The sequence below is a fragment of the Schistocerca gregaria genome, chromosome 5, assembly GCF_023897955.1.
Source record: "Schistocerca gregaria isolate iqSchGreg1 chromosome 5, iqSchGreg1.2, whole genome shotgun sequence".
NCBI classification, from domain to species: Eukaryota; Metazoa; Arthropoda; class Insecta; order Orthoptera; family Acrididae; genus Schistocerca; species Schistocerca gregaria.
Genome location: NC_064924.1, coordinates 288,279,752 through 288,302,036, shown reverse-complemented (window position 1 = coordinate 288,302,036; position 22,285 = coordinate 288,279,752). Strand labels below are relative to the sequence as shown.

At 45.1% G+C, this 22,285-nt stretch overlaps 1 protein-coding gene across 1 annotated transcript in view; it reads left to right on the top strand.

The window, feature by feature from the left end:
- LOC126272956 (protein Wnt-2) overlaps positions 1 to 22,285 on the top strand; it is a 1,102,555-nt gene that overhangs the window by 663,619 nt on the left and 416,651 nt on the right. The window contains exon 2 of the mRNA XM_049976275.1: positions 4,952 to 5,178. Coding sequence (XP_049832232.1) covers positions 4,952 to 5,178 — 227 coding nt within the window. The remainder of the gene's footprint in view (positions 1 to 4,951; positions 5,179 to 22,285) is intronic.

Below are 22,285 nucleotides of genomic sequence, written 5' to 3'. Positions count from 1 at the left end.
GCGGTCGCTTTCTGGCCACCACAGCTAGCTCTCCAGACCTGAAACCAATAGAACATGCATGGAGTGCTTTGGAGAAACAAAATGTAGGTCTTTAGCTTGCACCAAGGACTCGTCGAAATGTCCTGCATTTTTCGATGTCAGGGATGGAATCAATTGAGGCACTGAGAACCATAATAGTCCAAAGCACAGAATTTTGATAAAAATACATGTTTGATGGGTTGTCCACAAATTTATTTTTCAGTCTCATAGGTCTGTCTTGTTTTTTAACCAGGACTCAACATCCTGTATTTCCCATGTAAATATAACGTACCCACTTTACGTTATGAAACATTAATATTTAGGATTATATTTATTATTGATGTTACTTAACCATATTTTCGTATATAGGCCAGTGACAATAGTGTTTTTTCAAAGTTGTAAAAGTTTGTAATTAATGAAAACTAAAAGAACAGTTATTAAATGCACGACACACGTAATGATGGCCTATTCCAACACTTAGTCGACCTCGTTATCATCATTTTCATTAATCACGTTCGTGGCTTTAGATTCCGGTTATGAAGTATTACTACCATGTAAATGATGCAAACACTACATTATTTTGGCAATCCTAGAAACCAATAAAGCAGCCCAGAGCAACACTATTATGCTTTGTGGTTAGGACCTGTATGAAAATGAATATCAAATAAGTCGGTGAGACAGATTTTCGTGATTGTTCATATATACAACGCAGGCCAGCAGCATAGACAAAGCTGGTTTACCATAACATCCATAGACGTTAGGAGCATGCTACAATTTCAAAAGCGACGAATGGTTGTTTTAGCCCCTTACGGCACACAGCACCTCAGTAGACCGTAAAGTTCTGAACAACGTCATGGAGAGCAGTCACATCGTTGTCAGGTATGTGTCGCAGCTAAAGGTAACTAAGTCTCGCATGAACTGTTTTGTTCTTTTGAAAGACGTTTACCAGTTTTTTTATTCTTTGTATTTGGTTTCTGTAGTTACATGTTTTGGGCACTGAAGAGTACCAAATATCTTGTGAGAAAGTTTTATACTGTTCTGTAACTTTTTCGACTTACTGTTCGGGAAGCATACTTTCGCTTTTAGATTACACCAAAATTTTTGACAGTATTGTACGCACATGAGTGTAACTATGGGTTTGTGCTATAATATGCTCTCTGTTTTGGTGCTGATATTGCACTGTTTATTTATTTATTTATGCATTTATTTTACCTGGCAAGATTAGGGCCTTCAGGCCCTCTCTTACACCTTGCATCTAGAATATATTAAATTGGAGAAGGAATGGAAGAGATTAACACAGCAATGATCCTCTCGATTGAAAGCCACATACGCTGTTAATCGACAGCGACTGTTTCGAAAATAAGTAAAGATTTTTCAGAGAGCAAGTACTCCACATGTGGCAAGGGCCTTATCGACCAAACGCCTGCTCTACGAATATCATCCATTCCTTTAATATTTTCATCAGGTGAGAAGAAACAACAGTTAAGTATTTTAACCATCAGTTGTTTTGGTTAACTTATACATAACCTACCGCTTTTGGTCATAGATCATCACTTGATGTGTCCGCCCACCGTAGCTGAGTGGTCAGCGCGACAGAATGTCAATCGTAAGGGCCAGGGTTCGATTCCCGTGCGGGTAGGAGATTTTCTCCGCTCAGGGACTGGGTGTTGTGTTGTCATAATCATCATTTCATCCCCATCGACGCCCAAGTCGCCGAAGTGGCGAACGGTCTACCTGATAGGAGGCCCTAGCCACACGACATTTTTTATCACTTGATGTAAGGTAAAACAGATCAGTTAGAAACATATCCTATTTCTTTCTGTCGAGTGCACTGTTTGTGCATTTGGTGCTGATGTTCATCCTAGCTGTGCCAACCGGGATGTTATCTCGCCACCTAATTCTGGATCTTCCACTTCTTTTCTTTCCGTATATTCTACAAAATGCTGATCTTGCTTGTGTATTCTCCGTCATTCTCGCAATATGGCTAATCCACTTCAACGTTCCCTTCTTCTGCATTTCGACGATGTTAGTGTGTTTACACACCTCTCGTAATTCTTCTTTTTTTTCTTATCCTCCATTCCACGTCATTTTCATCGCGCACACGCCAAAAAATTTTCTTATTATTTTTCTTTTGGATATTCAAAGTTTTTGTTCATCTTTCTTTCTAAATGTGAATGCTTCAAGTCCGTATAAAGTTAACAATATAACAGCTGATTCATACAATGATGCGAATCAATTTACAGCCGAATGTGCATGACTTCGCATTTTCTTGCTTATAAACAGATTTTCTGTCTTTTCTTCATTATCACGTAATCGTATTTTCTCGACGATTCTGTGGTAATTTCGCATCATTCTGACTACTTCAGTTTTGGAACCAGTTACTAATGTCACATGATGTGCATAAACAAGTCTAGTAATGTTCACCGCTTGCCGTTGGATCCCTTGGGGATTAGTTTTAATAAGTTCTTCATCGATCTTCTGTAAAACGAGGTTAAATAAAGTAGATGAAATTTCATCCCCTTGTCTCAAAGCAGTGTACGTGTTAAAATTTTCAGTTGCTCCTACCAGTGTCTTTATATGATGACTATGTTTTTAAGGTGTTTTCAGTCTGCACTGCTATGGTTCCTTGGATCTTGTAAACAATTGTTCATAAATGAAATGAATTCGCAGTTGCGTTCCGTTCTTGCAGGATCCTTTCCCGGCCGCAGAGATGTCGGAGATTTGATGTTTTAGCGGATTCCTTATTTTCGCGGTACAGACGTGAGAAATGGTGCTACGGGAAAATCCCCGTTTCATCGCTACCTCGTGCGCCGACTACAACACCAGGTTCAAATTCACTTAAATCTTGATAAGTTGCCATTGTAGCAGCAGTAACCGATCTAACAACTGTGCCAGACGCATGTTGTCTTTCATAGGCTTTGTCGACGGAAGCTGCCTGCTTACATCTCTCTACATTTGGATACGCATGCCTATACGAGTTTCTGTGGCGCTTCAATGTACACTGCTGGTCATTAAAATTGCTACACCACGAAGATGACGTGCTACAGACGCGAAATTTAACCGACAGGAAGAAGATGCTGTGATATGCAAATGATTAGCTCTTCAGAGCATTCACACAAGGTTGGCGCCGGTGGCGACACCTAAAACGTGCTGACATGAGGAAAGTTTCCAACCGATTTCTCATACACAAAATGCAGTTGACCGGCGCTGCCTGGTGAAACGTTGTTGTGATGCCTCGTGAAAGGAGGAGAAATGCGTACCATCACGTTTCCCACTTTGATAAAGGTCGGATTGTAGCATATCGCGATTATGGTTTCTCGTATCGTGACATTGCTGCTCGCGTTGGTCGAGATCCAATGACTGTTAGCAGAACATGGAATCGGTGGGTTCAGGAGGGTAATACGGAACGCCGTGCTGGATCCCAACGCCTTCGTATCACTAGCAGTCGCGATGACAGGCATCTTATCCACATGGCTGTAACGGATCGTGCAGCCACGTCTCGATCCCTGAGTCAACAGATCGGGACGTTTGCAAGACAACAACATTCTGCACGAACAGTTCGACGACGTTTGCAGCACCATGGACTATCAGCTCGGAGATCATGGCTGCGGTTACCCTTGACGCCGCATCACAGACAGGAGCTCCTGCGATGGTGTACTCAGCGACGAACCTGGGTGCACGAATCGCAAAACGTCATTTTTTCGGATGAATCCGGATTCTGTCTACAGCATCATGATGGTCGCATCCGTGTTTGGCGACATCGCGGTGAACCCACATTGGAAGCGTGTATTCGGCATCGCCGTACTGGCGTATCACCCGGCGTGATGGAATGGGGTGCCACTGATTACATGTCTCGATCACCTCTCGTTCGCATTGACGGCACTCTGAACAGTGGACGTTACATTTCAGATGTGTTACGACCCGTGGCTCTACGCTTCATTCGATTCGTGCGAAACCCTACATTTAAGCAGGGTAATGCACGACCGCGTGTTGCAGGTCCTATACGGGCCTTTGTGGATACAGAAAATGTTAGACTGCTGCCCTGGCCAGCACATTCTCCAGATCTCTCACCAATTGAAAAAAGGTCTGGTCATTGGTGGCCGAGCAACTGGCTCGTCACAATACGCCAGTCAGTACTCTTGATGAACTGTGGTATCGAGTTGAAACTGCATGGACAGCTGTACCTGTACCTGTACACGCCCTCCAAGCTATGTTCGACTCAATGCTCGTTTTGTATTATCGCGTTATAGGGGAGAGAGTGTGGCAGATATGATACACGAGTTGGGATGGAAGTCATTACAGCATAGACGTTTTTCGTCGCGGCGAGACCTTTTTACGAAATTTCAGTCACCAACTTTCTCTTACGAATGCGAAAATATTTTGTTGAGCCCAACCTACATAGGTAGGAATGATCATCAAAATAAAATAAGAGAAATCAGAGCTCGAACAGAAAAGTTTAGGTGTTCGTTTTTCCCGCTCGCTGTTCGGGAGTGGAATAGTAGAGAGATAGTATGATTGTGGTTCGATGAACCCTCTGCCAAGCACTTAAATGTGAATTACAGAGTAGTCATGTAGATGTAGAATGCCCAGGCGTATGAAGGCCGTTATTACGGCCAGAGGTGATTGTTCTGGGTACTGATTTCTCAGGATCTATCCACCCAAATTGCGCGAAAATGTAATCACTTGTCAGTTTTAGTATAATATATTTGTCCAATGAGTACCCGTTTATCATGTGCATTTCTTCTTGGCGTAGCAATTTGAATGGCCCGTAGTGTGACTACTGTCTTATATAGGTGTTGTCGACGGCAGCGGCCTGTTTACATATCTCTGCATCTGGATACGCACGGCTGTGCGACTTTCTGTGGCGCTTCAGTGTATTTTGGCTGTTGTTGAGGTAAGCCGCGTCGGGTGGTGAGACGTGTCGGTTTTGCAGGGCGCCGCCCGGCGTCGCGGCGCTGGGCGCGGGCGTGGTGTGCGGCCGCATCCCCGGGCTGACGGCCCGCCAGCGGGACATGTGCCGCGCCGCGCCGGACGCCATGGTCGCCATCGGCGAGGGCGTCCGCCTCGGCACCATAGAGTGCCAGGCCCAGTTCCGGCACCACCGCTGGAACTGCACCGCCATCGGCAACAGCAACGTCTTCGGGCACGTCGTCGTCGTCGGTAAGTGGCCATCTCTGATCTCTCCACGTGCAGGCCTCCGGCAAGGCTGAACAAGTGCCGTGAGCTCACCGCTACATAGGGGAAGGCGGGGCACAATGGGGAAGCTAACTTTAAACCCTTACAAAAGGAACAAAAACAAGCAAATTCAAGTAGGTTTGATTATCATTAGTTTTTTTAACCATTGAATTACAATAGCGTGCAAAGAAACCTGCAAACTTGTTACAGTTAGTTAGAAATATCTCGATTCGAAACATAAACTACCAATTCCCCAACTTGGCCCATATGCGGGGTAAGATGGGGAACTAGCATTAATACACCTTTGAAGCTTAGAAAAGGACAGGAATAACGAAATCATGCTACGATAAGGTTTCGAAACATGGTTCTGCGAATTATCGAATCAAGTACTACGTTTTATTTAGGCTTCTTACTTTCACATAGTACACAATTGTGGACAGCCTCGTCATCTTCACTTTCTGTTCCTGCACAAGTGTCGTGGGCACCTAGACGCTGAAACACATATTTCTGTGGCACGTTAAACTGTCGAGCAGCCCTGAAAGAACCCACATTACCTTCCGTAACAGCATTCACAGCGCCTTCCATTGACTCCAATGACCAATCTTGCCTAGACGTTTGTCGCCGATACTTGCGAACCATCTGAAATAAAACACGTGGAACGTAATATTGAGTCAGATCACTCCTGGTAATCTATATTATACAGTAAACACCATATTTACAATAGTCAGTCGTTAAAGGATGGCAAGAATACTGCCTTTGCACGTTTTGTGTATTTTTATTCACCATTTAGCCTAAGGCATACTTTGTAATGAAATAGGAACGTGTTGGAATAACGAATACCATTCTATTTACAATTGTATTGAACGTATAATGTACGTGATCAAAACCCGCAGCAAGGTAAACACATAAGACGATACGAACGTAAAGGTTGGACAAGCTCCCCATCTTTCCCCACCCCGTCTTGCCCCATACCATGCTGTCAGGTTATGTTACGCCTACATGAACACTATGCAGTGAGTATTGACTACTGACAAAGCCGTTAGCCGGCCGCGGTGGTCTCACGGTTCTAGGCGCGCAGTCCGGAACCGTGCGACTGCTACGGTCGCAGGTTCGAATCCTGCCTCGGGCATGGATGTGTGTGATGTCCTTAGGTTAGTTAGGTTTAAGTAGTTCTGAGTTCTAGGCGACTAATGACCACAACAGTTGAGTCCCATAGTGCTCAGAGCCATTTGAACCAAAGCCGTTTACTGTTAATGTACGGTCGCAGGTTCGAATCCTGCCTCGGGCATGGATGTATGTGATGTCCTTAGATTAGTTAGGTTTAATTAGTTCTAAGTTCTAGGGGACTGATGACCTCAGCTGTTAAGTCCCATAGTGCTCAGAGCCATTTGAACCATTTTTTTTACTGTTAATAAGACGTACTATTCAGTGCTGTTTATACAGTATGGACAAATGTTCACAACCCCCATGTTTTAGGACCTCGAAAGCTGTAAAACACTGCAAATCAGTAAGACATATGTACGTACCTTGAAAAGCTCACAGAAACCGGCCCGAATCTAAGGTTCAGCAATGTCAACACACTGGGACCTGTGCTTGATGATGTTGACGTAGCTATCCACAGATGGCAATACTCTAACTGTAGCTTATAGCCCTTCCCCGTCTTACCCCACCTCCCCGTCTTGCCCCGCCTTCCCCTAGAACCACCGGGCTCTTAGCCGCCCGTCATTCGATTTGCTATGTTTCAAACTTTCCAAGAATACTGTGATTCTTGAGTTTCTCGGGGCATATTTGATAATCAAAATACCCACGGGTGTAGTGCCGGTCTACAGTGTCCAACGGGCACAATATTTCGGCGATCATACATCTCGCCATCATCAGGTGAACTGACGGACTGAGCTCCTGTGAACGTCATATTACAGAAGATGCTTATATTACATTCTTCAGAAAGTCATAGAGTGTGTTAGCAACGCGAAAATCAAAAAAGGGTATTTACATTTAGCGGTATGCGAAAGTACCACCTTCGACTCCATGAACAGCTATGTTATCCATTACGCTAGCACTTCGACATATGCTAGTGGGTCCTGTTTTGACTATCATAGTACCTCTTGAAGGCATATATCATTGATGCGTTATTAACTGACACTGGATGACAATGGCGACGGAATTTTCAAGGCGCCGTTACCTTGAAACGGCATACTGGAATTTACAGTTAAAACATATTTCACTCTTAATTTTTAAATCATTGACGATAAGAATTCACTCCTGAGAGAGCACCCGTAAGTGAAACTATTAACTGTCGATAAGTCATTAGTGACGTTGAATTATAACAATAATTGTAATAAGTCATACCAAGAACGTGTTGCGGTACATCTGCCAAGGTGGCTTCCGCCAGCTCCCCCTCCCTGATGATGTCCTCCTCCCCCCCCCCCCCCCCCCCCCCATCTACCCCTCCTATCAACTTTGATCCTCCCATCCCACTTATAAACCTCCGAAAAGTGTGCATCAAGTCTAATCAGTGGCCCGTGTCGAAAGCTAAGTCAGTAGCGGTTCCTGCGGTTGTCGATATTGTGCATGACATCGAATTGACGTCACTTTTGGAGGAAGTCTTTTGAAATGAGTGTTATCCGATTGACTCGTATCCTTTTGTTTTCTTTGTTATTCCAACATAATCATATGAGCTGTGACGCAATTGTGTCGGGAGGATGACGTAAATCGGGATGTCCGGACACGGGTTAGAAGACCCGTGTCCGTATATCCCGATATACGGTTTCTGTGATTTCCCTAAAACCCTTAAGGAAAATGCCGGGGTGGTTCCTTTGAAAGGGCACGCCGACTTCCATCCATTCCCAAATCGATGGGGCCGATGACCTCGCTGTTTGGTCTCCTCCCTCAAATCAGCCAACCAGCCGTAAACAATATAGAATACGTATGAAGATAGTAGTTGTTCTCGAAAGAGCAGATATCATTGATGACCGTGCACGTTCTCTAGAATAAATGATGATTAATTGTAACCTTCAGCTGCCGACAGGTGGTCTTGGTATATCTTGGTGGGGACAGCTGAAACTGTGTGCGCCTTGTAAACAGGAAATCCCAGGTTCGAGTTCTGATCGGGGCACACATTTTCACCTGTCGCCATCGAGGTATATCAACAGCACCTGTCGACAGCTTAGGGTTTCAATTAATTATCACTTAATATAGAATATGAAATGAAAGAGAAAGTTGTTAACATAAAACACATTTTAAAATTACCATCTAGAAGGTATTTATCTGGATGTAGCCTTGTACCGAAGTGAAACGTGGACGATAAAAAGTTCAGACAACAAGAAAATAGAAGCTTATGAAATGTGGTGCTATAGGCGAGTGCCGAAGATTATATGAGTACAAAAAAATGTTCAAATGTGTGTGAAATCCTACGGGATTTAAGTGCTAAGGTTATCAGTCCCTAAGCTCACATACTCCTTTACCCTTAATCCAAATAAATACAGATTCATTTACAGACACTTTCCTCTTATTACGAGTATACAACACAAGTGCAGAGGCCGACATATATGCGGATTTACCAAAGTCTTTATTAGCAAGTTCAGCAATATGATAAGTACGATAGGCAATTATGTCTCTGTCCACAAAACTTTCTAGTCCTGGTACAGATGGAGTACCAGAACCACCTAATACAATAGCTACTGTAAGCCAACCATTACCATGATCGAATGTGTCGTTAATATCAACGCTAAAATTAAGTCTACATCCAACAAATACACAAGGTCCATCCTGTAGCTTACAGTAGCTATTGTACGAGGTGGTTCTGGTACTCCATCTGTACCAGGACTAGAAAGTTTTGTGGACAGAGACATAATTGCCTATCGTACTTATCATATTGCTGAACTTGCTAATAAAGACTTTGGTAAATCCGCATATATGTCGGCCTCTGCACTTGTGTTGTATACTCGTAATAAGAGGAAAGTGTCTGTAAATGAATCTGTATTTATTTGGATTAAGGGTAAAGGAGTATGTGAGTATGTTAAGTTTGTTGGTGACTGTACTTTGTATTTTCATAAAGCTTACGTAACCTAAATTATCCTAAGGACACACACACACACACACACACACACACACACACACACACACACACACACACACGCCCGATGGAGGGCTCGAACTTCCGCCGGGGTCTTAGATAGGTACATTGGATAAATAATGGGGAGGTGGTAAAACGAATTGTCGGAAAGAAACTACAGTACAACCTGACTAAAAGAAGGAAATGATTGCTACAGAACATCCTGAGGCAGTACAGCAGTAGAGGTTTCATAATGGAGGGAAGCGTGGGATAAAAGTTGTCCAGTCTGAGGACAAAAGACCACATGAGTGTTTCACTTCCCACTAGTATGGAATGAAAGCAAAAAGTCATTTCCAAGGGGAGCTATACGAGCTGCTGAGTGAAATAAGACGTGGTACGCGGCCATCAGTAAGTGCGAGTTATTAATAGTTATGCTGACGCTGTATTACTAATTCATTCAGTGCGATGTAATACAACGTCATTCGCAATAATTTACTCCGTACGTTTGCCGCATGATGAATGGAAATGTAAACCGAGCCCCGGCGACTCTGTAGGTCTGCGTCCGACACGCACATCCATTTCCCGGGCCAGCCATTTTTGTTAGGACGCAGCTTGTAGGCTAGAGGCGCTCGCGATTCGCCGACTGGGACCCAAATAATGGCACAGCGCAGCCGCCTTTCACTCGGCGAGATCCCCCGCAGATACGCAGCGTTATATTATTAAATCTACAGCGCGGCCCGCGGAACAACCGGGCACAGCTCGGGAAAATAAAGCGGGCCGCGCGCGACGCGAGGTATTCGTGATTTTTGTGCGAGCCGATGGTATCAGGTCCGCGGCACGTGAGACGTCGCATAAGGGAGGCCGCGTGCGCCTCTGCTGTAGGGCTGGCCCACAGCGCTCCAGATGGTGTGGGCGGTCGAGTCATCGTCAGGGTCATTAAACGCCGGCAGAGTTGTGGGGGAAGGGAATCTGCGAAGGTGTTTCCTCGCGGATCTCTGCTCGCGTGAGGTGTTAAAATCCTGACGTACACCGTTTATCCAGAATATTACGCCCGCTGCACAACAGAAAGAATGAGCACCAGGTGGGCGTATTATACTTCGCGCAAAGCTGCAAAAGCTACGCAGTGTTGTGTTGGCAGAAGAGCCAACACCGTCTTACGAATGGAGACCGAAAGGCACGCGTTTTAGCTCACGCAAGCCGGCTTGAAGAGGGAAAAACTATACTGACGTCAGGTCTGGAACATGGCAAGGAATGAGAATTCAGAAAACGGACATAATTAACTTCAATCCATTAATGATGAACGTCGCTCTTGACGGTACATAATTCACAATATTATCTGTTCAAATTATAGTAACTGAATATGGTGCCTTGCTAGGTCGTAGCAAATGACGTAGCTGAAAGCTAAGCTAAACTGTCGTCTCGGCTAATGAGAACGGATGTAGACAGTGAACCATCGCTATCAAAGTCGGCTGTACAACTGGGGCGAGTGCTAGCGAGTCTCTCTAGACTAGACCTGCCGTATCGCGGCGCTCCGTCTGTCAGCACTTATAGTGGCGACACGCGGGTCCGACGTATACTAACGGACCGCGGCCGATTTAAAGGCTACCACCTAGCAAGTGTGGTGTCTGGCGGTGACACCACACGCAGTATGGTGCAGGAAAGGATGGGAGTGGGAAGTGGCTAAGAGGTGTACGGGACTAAACTCTCAACAAAAAATAAATCAATTTTTATTATGATCCTAGAAAAGCTGATACACCCCAAAAAGTAGTCGCTAGATGTTAACGGAACTTCTTTATTTCCATAACGCGTTTCGGGCAGACTGATAATCAGGTGAACTGCTAAATTAATAACACATTTTTACATCGCAAACATGAACACATGCAGAATCGTATTTGTATAGGCACTATGGCTTGTAACCATTTTTTTTTTTTTTTTTTTACAGAAATACGTACCGTAATCCAATAGCAGGTCAGCAACTGGAAGCAGTTAATTCCATAAATTATCTGGGAGTAGGCATTAGGAGTGATTTAAAATGGGATGATCATATAAAGTTGATCGTCGGTAAAGCGGAGGCCAGACAGATTCATTGGAAGAATCCTAAGGAAATGCAATCCGAAAACAAAGGAAGTAGGTTACAGTAAAATTGTTCGCCCACTGCTTGAATCCGTACCAGATAGGGTTGATAGAAGAGATAGAGAAGATCCAACGGAGAGCAGCGAGCTTCGTTACAGGATGATTTAGTAATCGCGAAAGCGTTACGGATATGATAGATGAACTCCAGTGGAAGACTTTGCAGGAGAGACGCTCAGTAGCTCGGTACGGGCTTTTGTTGAAGTTTCGAGAACTCCTATATAAAATCGCTAAGTAGATTTGAACCTTGTCTCTAGTCACTCGTTGATCGATCTGGTATGGCAGTACAGGATAGCAAAAGTAAAGCCAAAGTTTTATATTTCGCATTTAAATTCTACAGGCAGTAGAAGCGCTCGTTTATCCATCGTACACACTTCCGTACGGAGGACATAATAATAAGTATTGGTGGTAAAGAGAAACAACTGAAGAAGTCGAAAGCAAATAAGCCGCCAGGTACGGATGGAATCCCAGTTCCATTTCACAAAGAGCACTCTACAGCAATTATCCCTTAAATTGCATATAGCACGAATCTCTAGTCCAGAGCAAAGTCTCAAGAGGTGGGGAAAAGTGAAGGTGAATCTGTATATAAGAACGGACCAGAAAAATTACAGATCAATATCTTTAAGATCAGTTTGTCGCAGAATCCTTGAAGACACTCATTTCGAATCTAATAAATTTACTTACGAAGTAAAAGCTTCTGTTCACAAATCAGCACGGTTTTAAAAAGCATCGCTCGTCCAAACTCAGTTTCCCTTTTGCCACATGAGATCCTGCGAATCATGGAAGAAGGGCAACAGGTGCAATCCATAGTCATTGATTTTCCTAAATCATTTGACACGGTGCCGCACTTCCGACTGTTAATGAATGTACAATCACACGGAATAGGTCCCCAGGTATATGAGTGGCTCGAAGATTTCGTAAGTGACAGTACCCAATATATTGTCCTCGACGGTGAGTGTTCATCAGACACAAGGGTGCCTCAGAGGAGTGTGCGAGGACCGCATTTAATTTCTGTATACAGAAGTGATCAGAGGAACTGGGTAAATAACAGTCTGCAGCTGTTTTCTGGTGACGCTGCGGTGTAACGGAAGGTGCCATCGTTGAATGACTGTAGGAAGGTACAAAATGACTTAGTAAAAAATTCTAATTGGTGTGCTGAATGGCAGCTAGCTCTAAATGTGGAAAAATGAGGAGGAGAAACAAAACCATGGGTACTATGGGACTTCAAAGAGCAAGTTACACATTATTATATTGAAAGCTGCTCTAAACTTCAAAGTGACACAGGTACATGAGAATTTTCTTCAACATAGTCACCAAGTCCATAAATAACGGCGTTCCGTCCTATCAATAGTTCAGTTCCTCGACGATACAAATCCGCTACTTGGTCACGGATTCATTCGAGAACCACTGTGTGATCGTGTTCATTGATGGAAAATCTCTTTTTTCCCAGATATTCTTTCAGCTCGCCGAAAAGATAGAAATCGTATGGTGCAAGAACTAGGCCGTGTGCGTATGCCTTTGCGTAATTTTCCACGCCTGTTGTTCTTTAGGGCGTTGCACAGTGATGGCAGTGAACACAGTACCATTCAGCATTAGTGGTTGCGCCGTTTGCCATAAACTCTATGAACATAATGCCTTCACGGTGGCCATGACTCCCTGCTAATAGCGTCTCATCATCCGTAATAATGCGGTTTAAGAAATCATTGCTTAACTCGAAATAGCTAATGAAGCCGAGAGACGCCATAAATCCTGCGCCTTTGTGTGCAGGCGACAGTAATCGGGGAACCTAGCAAGAGCACAATTTCCGATACCGCAGACGATCTCTGACGATGGACTGAGCACTGCTTACTGAGACGCGCAGCGGCTGAACAATGTCCGCGACAGTCACTCTGCGATTGCTGTGCATTATTTCCTCAGTAGCTTGGACATTATCATCTGTGATGGATGTCGTTGGCCTTCTCTTGCGAGCAGCATCACACGCGTCTGCACGGCATTGATTAAGTTCCTGACACCATTTCGCTATTGCTGCACGCCACATTGCATATGGTCCACATACCGACAAAATTTCACTGTGTGCGATTTAGGGAAAAAAATGGTTCAAATGGCTCTGAGCACTATGGGACACTATGTGGTCATCAGTCCCCTAGAACTTAGAACTACTTAAACTTAACTAACCTAAGGACGTCACACACATCCATGCCCGAGGCAGGATTCGAACCTGCGACCGTAGCAGTTGCGCGGTTCCGGACTGAGCGCCTAAAACCGCTAGAACACCGCGGCCGGCGAGCGATTTAGATGTTTTGCCTACAAGATATTTACTGTCCCTCTTACATCAATTTTGAAATACAATTACAGTGTGATGCACTTGTTAAACGTTCCGCAGTATAAATGTGTCTGCGAGAAGCGTGTACTCTCTTCTGACAGTACACAACTCTTTTTGCGCTATGGTTTTAGCGTTGAACGACGTGTTTAACTTACTTTCTGAAGCCCACACAGCATTGGCGTCAAAGAGAACCTGTGTGCTTTCAGTTTTTTCTCTGCAAACAGTAACTGTGTTGAGTGAGCAGTGATTTCAAGTTTCATTTTAGGTTACAACCACGCTCCCCCCCCCCCCCCCCCCCGACGAGTATCTACACCTGTTGAACAACTGCAATATTTCAGTGGGGACCCATTGTGAGCCTCCTGGAAGCTGGGTGGGCAAATCGACGTATTGCCGCACACAGTCTATCGGTGGAGAAGTCGCTGCTTTCAGGAGTGGTCTGTGGCACAATCCCCCACGTGTAAACCAGTCTGGGCGACCAGATAGAACTGTAGCAGGTCAAGATCGACATCTTACTCGAACATTGGTGGCCGACAGATCATCCAGGGAAGAAATCTGAGTACATGTTCGACTTGCGGTATCACTGACGACCAATGGGAAAATCATGTGTGCCTCAAGCCAGGAAGCCACAGATACCATGACACTTCTTTAGGCAGGGCTACACTGGTATTGTGATAAGAGTCGAGTGCAGGGTATAATGGCACTTCTCGTCTTCAGTGTTGAGTGTAGGTTCGGTCCGCACGCGAGTGATGGACACCGTGCACAGCTTAGATCTGGTCAGCGACCTATCGTGGAGTGCATTCGCACACGACTCACTGGTCGCAAGCTTCACGGTGTGCGGGCCATCAGTTTCAACTCAACGTCAAGTTTGGTGTTTCTGAAGGGTAAGGTAAACAGTGCTCGCTGCACTGCACAAGTTGTTATCCCGTGCTACTGCCACTTCTTACATAGTTTGTTGATGTGCTTTTTCAGCCTGTCAAGGTACCCCCACATATGCATGCTGCTACGAAATGTGCTCTTCCTGGTATACAACTACCTTGCCCAGCAAGATCAAGATACTTGACGCCAGTCGACCACATACGGGATATGGTGGTGCACGAAGTTACTCATTGTCCAAATGATAGTGACCGGGCAAATATCTCACGAAAAAGGCATCAAACGAAAAAAACTACAAAAAACGAAACTTGTCTAGCTTGAAGGGGTAAACCAGATGACGCTATGGTTGGCCCGCTAGATGGCGTTGCCATACGTCAAACGGATATCAACTACGTTTTTTAAACATAGGAACCCCCATTTTTTTAATTAAAAAATCATGCAGTACGTAAACAAATATGAATGTTTTAGTTGGACCACTCATTTCGCTTTGTGACAGATGGCGCTGTAATAGTCACAAACGTATAAGTACGTGGTATCACGTAACATTCCGCTAGTGCGGACGGTATTTGCTTCGTGATACAGTAGTGTTAAAATGGACCGTTTGCCAATTGCGGAAAAGGTCGATATCGTGTTGATGTATGGCTATTGTGATCAAAATTCTCAATGGGCGTGTTCTGTGAATGCTGCTCGGTATCCTGGACATCATACAAGTGTCCTGACCGTTCGCTGTAGTTACATTATTTAAGGAAACTGGAAGAGTTCAGCCACATGTGAAACCTCAAACACGACCTGCAACAAATGATGATACCCTAGTAGGTGTTTTAGCTGCTGCCGCGGCTAATCCGCACATCAGTAGCAGACAGATTGCGCGAGAATCGGGAATCTCAAAAACGTCGGTGTTGAGAATGTTACCTCAACATCGATTGTACCCGTACCATATTTCTATGCTCCAGGAATTGCATGGTGATGACTTTGAACGTCGTGTACAGTTCTGCCACTAGGCACAAGAGAAATTACAGAACGATGACAGGTTTTTGCACGAGTTCGATTTAACGACGAAGAGTCATTCGTCAACAGCGGTAACGGAAACCGACGTAATATGTACTACTGGTCAACGGAAAATCCACTATGACTGCGACAAGTGGAACATCAGCGACTTTGGCGGGTTAATGTATGTTGCGGAATTATTGGAGGAAGGATAATTGGCCCCCATTTTATCGATGGCAATCGAAATGGTGCAGTGTATGCTGATTTCCTACGTAATGTTCTACCGATGTTACTACAAGATGTTTCATTGTATGACAGAATGGCGATGTACTTCCAGCATGATGGATGTCCGGCACATAGCCCGCGTGCAGTTGAAGCGGTATTGAATAGCGTATTTCATGACAGGTGGATTTGTCGTCGAAGCACCATACCACGTCCCACGCGTTCACCAGATCTGACGTCCCCGGATTTCTTTCTGTGGGGAAAGTTGAAGGATATTTGCTGTCGTGATCCACCGACAACGCCTGACAACATGCGTCAGTGCATTGTCAGTGCATGTGCAAACATTACGGAAGGGGAACTGCTCGCTGTTGAGAGGAAAGTTGTTAGACGTATTGCCAAATGCATTGATGTTGACGGTCATCATTTTGAGCATTTATTGCTTTAACGTGGTATTTACAGGTAATCACGCTGTAACAGCATGCGTTCTCAGAAATGAGAAGTTCACAAAGGTACATGTATCACATTGGAACAACCGAAATTAAATGTTCGAACGTACCTACGTTCTGTATTTTAATTTCAAAAACCTACCTGTTACCAACTGTTGGTCTAAAATTGTGAACCATATCTTTGAGACTGTAACAGCGCCATCTATCACAAAGCGAAAAAAGTGGTCCAACTAAAACATTCATATTTATTTACGTACTACACGAATATGTAATTAAAAAAATTGGGGTTCCTACTTAAAAAAAACGCAGTTGATATCTGTTTGACGTATGGCAGCGCCATCTAGCGGGCCAACCATAGCGCCATCTGTTTTCCCACTTCAAGCTAGACAAGTTTCGTGCTTTGTAGTTGTTTCGTTTGGCCCAGTCACGATCAATGGGCCACCCTGTATGTATGGTGTCTCTTCCTTAGGACATTTCTGAAAGAACAGACATCATTTTCATCCAGCAGCCGTTATGAATTAAGAGACAAATGGGTTACAGATACTGGCTGTGATTGAGCAATGACTGAAATCACTGGGGAAAGGTGAAAATACGTGCTAGACTGTGATTCGAGCCCAGGTCCACTGCTTACTAAGCAGATGCTCTGCTTACTGAGTCATCCAGATACAGTGGTCACTGTAACTGCACAGAGTACCCTTGCACGCCTTCCATCAGACCCAAATTCTCAATTTATTCACACGCTGCTGATGTAGTGACCCTTGCACACTATCCTCATTTCTCGCGGCATTCCGCCGATTCCCACAAGAGTTCGAGCCTGGTGTGCATCTGCACTGAAGAGATCACAGACCATCTCGCCATAATTATGTATTGGTGTCCATTCTTTCAGACGTGAGGGTAATGGGCAAGTAGAACTGCGTAAGTAGTGTGTGTATGTGTGTGTGTGTGTATGTATTTGTGTACAAGTTGAGTCTGACAGGAGGCGCGCTAGAGCAGTGCCAGCAGTTCCAATGACCACTGTGTCAGGACGGTCTTAGTGGTACTCCGGTGGTGTTCAGCTCTCGAAGGGAACTTTGAAGGGGACAAAATTGTTGCCTGAAAAAAATAAAATATTTGGTGGATAAAAAATCAGTCTCAACGCATTTTTTACACACCTCTTATGTGGTTTTCTACTGCGCAGTGTCGTCATAATTCTTGTTTTCACTATCACTCCATGCATTTTATACTTTAGATCTCATACTTTGACAACCTCGCCCTGTATATCTCGCCTCGGTGTTCAGCATGCTCTTGGAATCCATCCTTATCCGGCGCATCCATTACAACCTCCTCTGGCACCATTTCCTCCCAAACACTCAATGTGGCTTTCGACCTTCCTTCTTTGCCGATGACCAACTCCTACGCCTAGTCATCTCCTCTCCCTCCAGCTTAACTCCTGTCATTCCGCCATTTTTGTCCCCCCAGACCTCGAAAAGACCTACGACCGTGTATGGCATGCTGGACTCGTGTTTAAATTCCAGAGTACGCCCTTACTATCAACTATGCCCGTCTGATTGCCTCCTTCCTCTTCCGCTACCCCTCCAATGTTACGATCCATAACGCCGATTCCCACACTTTCTAAATCTCTGCTGGTATGCCCCTGGGCTCTGTCCTCTCCCCTCTCCACTACCTCCTGTACACGGCAGATATGCCCCCCCTCCCCCCACGGTCCACCTCCTGCAGTATGCGATGGCACCGCCTTCCTTGCCCTCGCTCCTACCCTTCAATGGTCCCAACGCCTTCTCCAGAATCACCTTGACCTTAATGCCACAGGGTGTAACCAGTGGCTCCTCAAAATCAATCCTTCCAAGACCCAGGCAATCCTTGTAGGTCGTACTACTCGCTCCTTCCAGCTCCTTGATTTTTCCCTTACCATCTGAGCTCGTCCTATCTGCCTCCCCCCACTCTTACCTACCTGGACTCACCATTGCCCGTCACCTGACCTGGACCCCTCATCTCTGCTCTATCCAATCCAAAACCCACAACCACCCCATTAAACTCCTCTCTGGCTAGACATGGGGGTTGAGCCCCTCTACCATCCTCCACACCTACAAATCCTTAATCCCTTTGTTATGCCAGTCCTACCTGTATAACCGCCCCCCCCCCTCCTAATTCTATAAGTCCCTCCAGATCCTCAAGCACAATGCACTCCACCTCACCTTCCGCATACACCTTCCAACCCCCAAGCAGAGCTTCTATGACCTGATTCCCCATCTTCTCCTTTTACTCGAACATGTCCGTGTCCTCTATACCTCCCACCGACTTCATCCCTCTCATCCCCTGGTTGCTGCTCTCGTCTCCAACCCTCACCCACTGCCGCACCTTCACCATTGTGTCTTCCCTACCCTCCACCCCTATACCCTCCATCTCCTCTGCTGAGGTGGCTTCCATAAACTCCTCCTGCCAGATGATGCCCTCTCCCCCTCCATTTATCCCTCCTATTAACTATGATCCTCAACTTCCCCTCCCTCTCTCTGTCCCTTACCCACACTCCCTCTCCCCTTCTCCAACCTGTTTTTTCACCACCTACCCACTCCTCCCCTCTGAGTCCTTTTTCTTTCCCCTCCACTGTCTTCCCCACTCCTTTCTCGCGTCTGCCATGCTCCTCTCTTTTTCTGTGCTCTCTCCCTCCATCGGCTCCCCGCCTTTTCCCCCAACCCCTCATCTGTCGGGGTCCTCCATCCCCTCCCCCCCCCCCCATACCCATATGCCTTCGTACTCTATAGTGCAGTGTTTTCTGAGAGGGTTCCGTGTTGTGAGTCCACTTTTGTAAAGTGTTGCCCACGGAAAACAGACTGTCACCGTGTTTCTCAATTGTACCTGTCTATTTCCTAAGTATTTTCAATCAGCATCACTGAACTCTTTGTTTTTTTATGTTTTCTTCACAACTTTTCGCCATGTACCAGTTTTAAACAGTCACCATTTATCACTTCTTTTTATTGTTGTATCTCCTCATTACGTTTTTTAACTTTGTCAGTAGGCTGCAGAGCGACGTATTACGCTGCTGCCAGCCTGCCCCCTTCTCCCCCCGCCCTCTGGGTGGGGGGGGGGGGAGGGGGATTCGAAATACAATAAAGAAAGAAATAGAATTGACAGCCGTGCTGTGTACAACTACGCACGTAATTTCTGTTTGACGAGGATGACGTATGCACCTCCGTTCTAAATGCACTCGAGAACGAGCAAGGCTCGAAACTTGTAGTACTTAATAAAGTACTGTTTTAAAATGTAGCCTAGTGGAATGAGGTTCCTTTTTTCAGATTAACTGTATGACTGGGGAGTTATTCGTCATTTTCCACGTCTCAAAGCAGGAAAACTCAGAAGGGAAACGAAGGAGGCGGCAGACAATGGCGAGGAGACAGACACGTGAGCGCGGATTAAGCGTGTAATCCGCGCAGTGGCCGTCCGTCAGAGGCGACTCCACTTAATCCCGGCACAGGCGCGATAACTCAGCAGGCTAAACGGCCCGGGACTGTAGCTGTAGCTGGAGCTGGAGCGGCCTTTACTGGAGCCCCGCTCCCGGCCCGCTGCGGCCATAAACTCGGCACAGAGTTTTATTATTTCCAGGCGGGCCGCGGCATCTCCCGCCATACATAACCCTGTCGCTGCGGACGACAATACTTCGTTACGGCGGGCGGCCGCGGAAGGAAGTCGGAAATATGGAATCGGAATTCCTGTGTTCTGCTCTTTACTGTACCCCCCACCAGTCCTTCTCCTCGGCGCTCCTTTAGGTGGAGCGCTTACGATGACTCTCCCGCCGGACTGCCGCTCCGGGATGCACGCTGTATTAACGCCTATTCACGGTTTACTCATACGAATGTCCGTGTAAGCGCTGTAAAAGCGTCTCGCTTCCACCGCTGCATGTGAGTGAGAGACGCTGGCTAATGGCGCGGTCATTCAACCACAATGGACTGCCGAGGATCTCCGTCGGACTAAACGGGCGCTCGTCCGCACAGTACGTCCGCACTCGTGGGAGAAACCCCTAAATCTCCGGCAGAGTGTAAACGAGGAGGCCCGCCTCTTCCTGGCTACTATAAACGGGCCTCGCTCGTAAGTACTGAGAAGCGGCCCAGTGTCTGTAGCGCGGGTACAAGGACGGTTACATCTATCTTCCAGTAGTTCCCACTACGGCCAGTACGACTTGATGCAGTTATTACAACTATCCTCATTCCTGGACTGAGACAAGTGGAATGTGGTGTTTTAGAATACTAAACTGCTTGTAAATGCCAGGAAACGCCACTGCCGTGGCAGAGTAATAAACACATTTGACTGCTGCATTTGACTGCTGCATTTGACTGCTGCATTTGACTGCTGCATTTGACTGCTGCATTTGAGTGCCGTGCTGCTTGACACCTGCTTTACGTTATCGCTATCTTTGTTTCATGTTCGCATTACAAGTTATGACTATTTTCGTTTGTGATACGTCTTACAGACAAAATATATTATTTTCATGTTTCAGTCTAACGCGTTTCGGAGGTATAGCTACAATTTCCAGAGTTGTCTTGTCATTTTTTTGAGTGTTACATCTGATTTGATCACAGAGCAGTAAATGAACGATATGATTGTCATACTACCTGTTGGTTTTCGTCTCGAGACCTTCAACTGACGTTTATTTAACCTTTATGTGTCTTTTAACCAGTAGAAGTAATTACATTGTCAAAGATATTATTTTTGGCAGATTAGAGCCCACGGCCGGAAGCTAATGAGGGTCTTCCAGAAAAAAACTTCCCCTAGTTCCTTTAAGAAACAAAAGGAAACATCGTTACATGAAAAACCAGATACGGCAATGTTTGAGCTATTTTTCAACATGCTTACCACCATTCTTGAGACACTTCTCATATCGCAGGGTCCGCATTTTCATTCCTACGGCGTAGAGGTGTGCTGCCTGGGAATGGAAACATAGTGTGGCAGTCGTCTTTAGCTCTCTGTCATTGCCGGCCGCGTTGGTCTAGCGGTTCTAGGCGCTCAGTCCGGAACCGCACGACTGCTACGGTCGCAGGTTCGAATCCTGCCTCGGGCATGGATGTGTGTGATGTCCTTAGTTAGGTTTAAGTAGTTCTAAGTTCTAGGAGGACTTATGACCACAGCAGTTGAGTCCCATAGTGCTCAGAGCCATTTGAACCATTTTTCTGTGTCATTGTGAAACTGCCGACGACAGGAATTTCCTGAGATGCGAGGAAAGATGAAATCATCGGGAGCAATCCTCACACGACGGAACTCCTTCAGGATGCCCATACGGCTTGGTAAACAACTGCGCTGATATTTGATATACAGATATAGAGATGGGAAATGCAACATAACGTGAAAGAACACAGTGCAAAATACCTTTGAGTGGGAGGGTCACAATGTAAATTTAACTATCAATCGAAATAACACTGAAACATGCTGATTGTATTTTTGATGAGATTAACTATTATATTTTACAAGTGAATTGTATTTCATTTCTTAACTAAACGTGTCTCCAGGTTTTCTTTTGCAAATCCTCAAGGATTTACCAAAAGAAATTACTGTTAACAATATAACTATTTGCTTAATGTAAATTTTTGTTTAGTCGTTTGCTTCGGACATGTAGTGTTCCATAGCAGTCAGATTTGGTTATTTATATTACTTACAAGTAAAGGGCATAGATTAAGCAGTTATTGTCTCCTAGTTCGTATATGCGGCAGTTGGCACTACTTTCAATCCCTATAGATTCTAAGTCTTCAAACGCTAACAGTATTCGCAGTAAACAAATATTATTATGATTATCATTATTATTGTCAATATAAGATTAAACAGCCAGCAGGTTGCACATAAACGTTAGGTAATTTGACCTAGGTTTCGACATTTACTAGGGGTGTCTTCATCAGAATGTACATTTGTTAAATCCTAGAGAATAATACATAGACTTAATCTGCTTGACTACTGCGTAATTTCAAAAAGATATTAAGTTCTCTTTATATTTTGTTTTTCAAAATTAACTGTCTTTTTTCATTTATTTTTGTTTTAATGTTCCCAGTCAGCACATGTTAACATTCCACGCCCGAC